General features: G+C 39.7%; 2 protein-coding genes across 3 annotated transcripts in view; both read right to left on the bottom strand.

Annotated features, from left to right (window-relative positions):
• LOC119261782 overlaps nt 1-7500 on the bottom strand; it is a 371675-nt gene that overhangs the window by 167166 nt on the left and 197009 nt on the right. The gene's annotated exons all lie outside the window — the stretch shown is intronic.
• Nucleotides 5702-7500, bottom strand: part of LOC108412418 — a 6041-nt gene continuing 4242 nt past the window's right edge. Inside the window, exons 4-5 of the mRNA XM_037531519.1 lie at nt 6948-7238; nt 5702-6853 (exon numbers count right to left, since the gene is read on the bottom strand). Of these exons, the coding sequence (XP_037387416.1) occupies nt 6696-6853; nt 6948-7238 (449 nt within the window). The 3' untranslated portion in view covers nt 5702-6695. The remainder of the gene's footprint in view (nt 6854-6947; nt 7239-7500) is intronic.

The raw sequence follows: 7500 nt of genomic DNA, 5'->3' as shown, positions 1-7500 counted from the left end.
CTGATACAGACACTGAAAGAGGGAATAAAGACAGAGGGATTAAAAGGAGCAGCAAATGAGAGACAAACATTAATTAGATCAACATTATTTTAGGTGTGGTATGGCTGATGAGGAATGCTAGAAAGTGAGCTTCTCTTCTTCCCCACCCCAAAGTGGTCTCTCAGGTTTCATTGTATGAAAAATAAAAGGTCAGTTCAGACACGTTGTAATGTGCGTTTTAGTCCATTGTGCTCTGCTTGTTGTGAAGGTGACCGACAAAACCAGGCGCTCACAGACGAGTCTACAGTTAAGAGCTGTAATGCTAAAAGGATGATCCAAAACCACAGTTGTAGATCAGACACAGAGAGTGGAAAACCAGAGACCCAAAACGGAGCAAAGGGGAAAAATAAAAAGCAAAGTCATAAATGGAAAATAATTCATACACATGAACAGGTTAACAGACATGAATGAACGTTAGGTATGCATGACACAGTGACGGTACTTCAAACCAGTCACACGCCTACCAGCAAAGTTCAGTCACCTGAGTACCTGTATGCCTGTGTATAACCCTGTCTGCATTCCTTCTTTGAGCAATATTGCGTCTGTTCTGTCGGTGCACACCGAGCCACTCTCTAATTTTCTAGCTACCCCGTGCATTCTCGGATTCTCTGCTTTGTCCCTTTGGCTGAGGCTACCTGTGCTGCTGCTCTTTTACCTGATTCTTTTATCATATATGGTGTTTTGGTGATCTGGTTTCTGACCTGGTCTGGTGTTAAACCTGTTATTTCAGCTCTTCCTCTTTCTAATAAACCCTATGGTTCATCTTTTATCCCTGAGTGTCTGATTCCTCAACCTGGCGTTCCTCAGACTGAGGTCAAACACTGGTTCATAAATATTTTCAACATGGTGTGTCATCTGCTTTCCTTCTGTTTCTTCCTTAATTATTTCCTTTATGCATTTCCTTTTCCCTACTTTGGCTCGTCCCCTTTTCATTGACTTTCTTATTTCTATCTTTCCTTCCTTTTTTGTCAATCCTCCCCGTTTTTTTCCTTACAAACATTATTTTATTATTGTGAGCTCGTCACGTAAGGCTAATCTATTAAACTGAAACGTACTGAAATGTGCCCTGTGTGGCTTTGTTATCTCTGATAATACAAATACTCCATCAGACATTTGGCAGATACTTAATGTTGAAGGATTCAAACCAGAAGCAAAGACCTGGATCAGAACACCCCTAAAAGTGAACTGTGTAAATCCATGCTGACCATCTGTACTCGGATCAGTTCAGTTATTACATACCACCTGTCTTAATGTGTTGTTTATAATATTACATCATGATTACACAAATTAATTTAGATGCAGTTACATAAATTAAGTTTGGGTCACAAAGTGAAAATAAAGTGAGAGGATGAAAGTCTTTAAGATGATGGCATGTCTGTGCTGTTCTTACATGTAGAGATCAGTAAGATCAGGACACAGACAGCAGAACTGCACGACTGCATGACTGACATACAAACACACACACACACCCACACACACACACACACACACCATCAGAACTGACGAGGAGACAAGTCTTGGGGGTCATCTAGATGTTTTTTTACAAATGTGAGACAAGTCTTTTGTTTCTTTTTGGTCAGCAGTGGTTTGTCCCATGGACGCTATGTTTGCCCACTGTCTTTCTCCTAGTGTGGAATTGTGTACAGTGACCTTAACTGAGAGTGAGATGTGATGCACTCTTGGTGAAATGTTGGTAGGCCGGTCACTCCTGTGAAGGTTCACCTCTGTTTTTCTCCATTTTTGAATATTGGCCCTCCCTCTGTTGGCTGGAGTCTCGGAGACTTAGCAATGGCTTTGTAACCCTTTCTATGCTGGTAGATTTCAGTGATTTTGTTTCGCATCTGTGTTTGAATCTCTTTAGAAAGAGGCACCATGTGCTGCTTTTTGAGACCTTCTAGCTGTTTCACGGTGCCAGACAGGTTCTGTTTAATTGATGATTAGATTCAGCAGGTCTGGCAGTGATCATGACAGGGTTCTGATAGTGAAATTGAACCTAAGTCAATTGAATTTAACTGGTGGATTTAGGGGTAATTACTTTTCACACAGGGTGATACTTTGGCCACAGTTTGTGTAACAGTCGTACAGCACAGCTTTACTTTCTGACATCACTATTTTAGGGCCACAGGAATGAAGGGGGCAAATGGGCATTCTTTCTAAAGCACTGGGGCAACAACCCACCACTTGAACTCTGGCTGAGTTCAGGATGCTCACATAAACTGCACTGAGCGCTGACCGGCACGAACAGTGATACAACAACCACACGAAGAGTGACTGTGATGCTTACAGATGATCATAGATATACAAACCTTCATGCTGTGTTGGGTCTAGCCAGGTATGTCAATGGTGCCACCACGTCACTGCTGGTCTGCATCAAGTACAATTACAGAGCAGGATTTTAAGAAAGATTCTGAGCAACAGGACATTAATATCAACAATAGTGCACTCAGGAAGTGGGATAGGACTACATAAGAGAGACTCATAAACTGAGGTTTATAGTTTGAGTGATATTCATGTGTAGAGATGGTCGTGTGGTTAATGAGGCTCAGAGAACCTGGTGATGTGACTGTTGTTCCTCTGGTTTCATATTAAGCTTATTTCATTAGTCTACAGGTCATCTCAACTTGATGTAGCTTTATATTCATTTATTTACAGTAACTGTTAATGCTGAGTAAGCATTGTAGGTCATTTATAGCATTCCCTAATCTGAATATTCAATAAAGATCAGTTGCTTGTAAGAAGGTGCTAAAGTCAGTTTGTTATTCATTGGATACTTGTCCCAACTTTCCCTTTCCACCTTAAATTGTGCAGCACCTACATTCCAGCACATGAGGCTGCACCATACATTTACTGGCTAACGCAGTCCGATCACAATCTAGTGCCGAAAAGACGAATATCAAAAATAAAACTTTATAAATATAAATAAAATAACTTTACCATGAGCGTAACACGTGTACCTCTCTTCCTGACCAGTACAGTACAGGTAGAGTAACACTAATAACACTATTTAGCACTAAGTCTAGATATTAAACCAACCCCTGATGCTGCAGCTTGAGCAGCGCTCTGTATCTGAAGCAGACAGCAGTGCTCTGCCCTCTGCTAGATAAAGATAAGAAAAAGCAGACTCGTCAAGCGTCTCCACAAACACAAACACGTTTAAAACGCCTGTTACTGCAGTTAGAGTACTCACCTTTCTCCCTGACTGGAACGGTGCTTCTTCTAAAGACCTCAAATCTCCAGTAACACCTCAGTCACGCACCAGAGATTATATTCTCTCTGTCTGTTTTCTGTTTGTGTTTGTTTTCACAGATCAGCTTCACCGCCGTGTTCATCCCTCCGCTGGCAGACCCCACTAAATCAGGGACCCTCCCTTATAATAATGTTTGAGCCAATAAGAGGGGATTCTTTAGTACTTTTGGTTTCAACTGGTCAGGTTTGATACAGTCCTGTATACTGTAAATATGAGTATTACCAGGACAATATAATACAACTGAAAAACACCACTATAAAAAACAAATATAAACTCAGACACGTGTCAAACAAATACACCTTCAAACACATTTACACTTTATCACTTCGGCTGCTTTAACAGTAAATGTTGACATTTCATATAAAAGTTCTTTATATATGTTGGGATTTCTATTTGTAAATTTGATTTTGTGAATAAAATATTTACACAGAAAAAGTCGTTAGTAACGTAAAAAGTAGTAAAACAATCAAAAGTTTCAGATTTTTTTTATTCTTCACTGCATCACTCTGAAAATTCCTGATACGGACACAGTTGGAGAAAATGTGTTCAGTACATTCACCGTTTTCACCACAGAAGTAATAATGAGGACACCAACTAGAAGAATAGAGAGACGCTGAGGGGGTTGACCTGCTTCCACCGGGATCGACCCACCAGTTCCAAAAATCTCTTCCCTAATTAGGCTTAAATGTCCAACTATGTCTAATAAAGTGTTACAGTGATGATCTCAAACACACTCATATTACTAATACAGCTTTCAGTAGTTCCCAAACATAAAATAGATACCGGCTGGAGTTTCAAACAATAAAAAAAATAAACAAAAACAAATCTTACAACTGATCAAATTATAAAACAAATACATAAACCAACACACAGCACTCAATTCTGCACAGCAATGGCTTTAAGCAGCATCAGTGACAGAAACTGTAAAATGGGCAATGAAAGGCATGAAACTTTCATTTTAGTCTTAGGATCTTCTGGACAAACAAATGCTGTCACAGACCATTTACACAGGTCCCAGTCTGTAATAACAGGCTGTCAAAGGAAAATAAGAAAAGAAAAATAAAGTATAACCTCACAAAAATATGAAGATACAAAATGAATAAAACAACAATATAAACAGTTGCTAGTGCGAAGATGCAGGCCTGTTAAAGAAATAAAAACCTGTTAGGATCTCCATTCATTCTACTACATTAGCCAACTATGGGTTATCACCCCACATCACCAGCAGCAACATACACTATATATATATATATATACACAGCAAAATACAACACTGAGTACAGGAGAACCATAGTGAATTATACAGTAACTCTATCTGTGTGTTATTATAAAAGCTGGAAATCCCACAGACAGACTAGTTTCACTTTCAGCTGTAGTGAAATCAGCTGTATGTTTATTGAAGCAAACTCAAAATTGCTGACCTTTATACCAAAAGACAAGCAGGTTTTTAAACTATTAGAACATTTAAGCCAATAACGCCATCCAAAACTCAAACCAAAGTCCAGAGCAAAGAGTCAAACCAGGGAAGCAGAACAGCAGTAATAACACCAAGAACTGGAGACATGATCAGTACAAACAACGCTGAGGCCTAAATTTATTTAAAATCAGCAATGAGAAACAGGCGATAGAACTTAGGGTTAGGGACCTTCCCTGAGTGAGTACATACAGTTTGGTGGGATGAGGAAAAAAAAAAAGACCGTGCAGGTCAGAACAACATTGAATTCATGCTCAGAGGCCTGCCCTGAGATAGTATATACAAAACGGTGCCTTTCAGTCAAGTGGAGCCTAAAGACCCCCTACAATGACACAGCACCCTCACCCTGAGTCTCATCCTCCCTGGGTTTTGCAGTTCTTTGTCTGTTCTTTATTTTTAATAAACAAAAGTGTTTCCTAATGCTGTAGTCCTTGTTTCTGAAACATGCAAATACAATGTCATATTGTTTGTTGTAACAACTGGTTTAGGTGTTGTCCCTGCATGCAGGTGCATAGAACACCTGAGACACCCCTGATTCAGCTCATTATCAAGGCCTTCATGATTGAATTCAGAGTTAGATGAGGGTAAACGCTGATCTCTACAGTACTTTTCCCAGTTTGACATTCCTGCTCTATAGTAACATGGTAATTATTTTCACTAAAGCGTGATCACGGATGAATATATTGAGGCCATAAGGTAAATCTCCATGGCCTCAATATATTAATTAGTGACCTCGATATATTAATTTGTGGCCACTCATCATGTCATGTTAGGGGCTTCATGCCCAACTACATTGCTTCAGTGCAACAAATATCATTTTAAAATTGCATGAAACATTCGCAGAAATCCACATTCCAAGAAACAGAAAAATACAGCAAAGCAAAATATGCAGAATGTTTTATTCATGTAATTATAAATGAAACATAACAGTATTGTAACAGAAAAACATGCATTAAGATAAAAGGCTAAATGTGATAAGAAGGCATGGATAACAAAGCGCAGTTGTATACACAATACAGAGTCCTCAGACAGAAGGAAACAAAACTGTCTAAAACAAATACCAGCGAGTTCAAGCTTAGACTACATATAGCACAGATTTCACCGGTCATGGGGCAGTAGGCTGTTGGTGCAGGTTGCTATGGAAACATTTGAAGAAACATCTTCTAACGAAACTAGTAAGGTGAGCATGTTAACACAAAGTGCTTGACAAGTTATTCTACTTGGGACTTGGTGTAGTAAAGTTAGTAACAGGAATCTGATATCTGGCAGCTGTTCAATTATATGCAGGGACTAGTGACCCCACCCACTAGTACTCTGGGGCACATTCAATCTCAACACGTGCACTATTTCACTTCATTTTCCAAGCTCAACATATTTTGTCTAAACAGTGTGAAACAGTGCGTAGCAGACTTTGAGGTGTGTCGTGTCTGGTTTGATGGGTGTCAGAGGTGTTACCCAATCAGCAGTGATGTGTATATAAACCCCACTGTATTGTGGATCCCACAGTGGATTCTCACAAAGTCTTCTACAAATACAGCAGCTGCAGCTTGATGTAGTATGAATACACGTTTGTTGTAAGTACTGTAAAGTTTGTTTTAATCAGGTGTTGAAAATTCTACAAACAGGATGCCAATATTGGCCTTTTTAGCTGGATGTGCTTTAGTATCAACAGTGCTCAACACCCCACCGTTTCCAATTAAATACATATTTCAATGTTTTGATTGGCTACTGTAAGTGCATTACACTCGCTCCACTATTAGACCTGCAGTAATGTTTTCCACTGAGTTGCACATGGTAAATTTATATTAACATGTTCATGTACAATCAGTCCTTGGGCCTTTCCTCTTCTCTGGGCCACTCCTGTGCCACAGTGCAGGCCTTTCCCCAATGGCACTGTTAATCCTTGTTTCATTTAGTGAGAATTCCTTCCACCTTTCATCCACAGGGATGCTCATTACCTTTTGGCTGCACAATCAGCAAAACAAATGCCACAATCACAGATACAAGTCCAGCTGAAAGGGCGAATTTTCCCAGGACCTTCTTCCACATTGGCACCACAGACCCAAGATATCTGTCCAGGCTTTGATGGTTATCTACAAAACACAACCATGTCGCAAATTATAAACTAACAAACAATCAAAATAAAAAGCAATAAGTAATTGTTTAAGGTGCATCAACAAGACGCACCTTGGACGGTCACTGTGTAGACATGAATAATTTCTTTATACTTGGTGTCCCAGATGGTGTAAACTCCACTATCAGATGAAGTCATTCGTCTCAGCTCAAAGCCAGATGTTAGTGACGCTCTCTGTGTGTATTCAGGTGTACACTGTAGTGAGCGTCTATGTACTGTACATATGGGACCGCTGGGTGGTCCAGCTGCAGCTGTGCTGTTATAAATCACCTTCACTGGATCTGAAAGGTCCAAATCCAGCACCAGAGAATCACCAGACTCTATCTGAACTGAAGTCTTCAAAACTGAGGAGGAAAACAATCAGGAACTTTGTCAATTAATGGCAAATCTGATCCAAGCACTGCATTTAAATCATGGTTATTGTAGAACAGCACAGCATACCATTACAGTGGAGTTAGTTATTTGGGCACTGCACAGTATCATAGCCTGGATTACTGGATTTTGTGTGGTTACCATTACATTTGCAGTAGAAGATGCAGTCCTCTGTGGTACTCACAGCCATGCTCTGACAATCATATTTTGTATTTATTTAGTTTTATAGATTTT

This window comes from Pygocentrus nattereri, chromosome 20, assembly GCF_015220715.1.
Source record: "Pygocentrus nattereri isolate fPygNat1 chromosome 20, fPygNat1.pri, whole genome shotgun sequence".
NCBI lineage: Eukaryota > Metazoa > Chordata > Actinopteri > Characiformes > Serrasalmidae > Pygocentrus > Pygocentrus nattereri.
The sequence above is the reverse complement of the archived record's forward strand: the minus strand, read 5'-3'. Positions and strand labels throughout refer to the sequence as shown.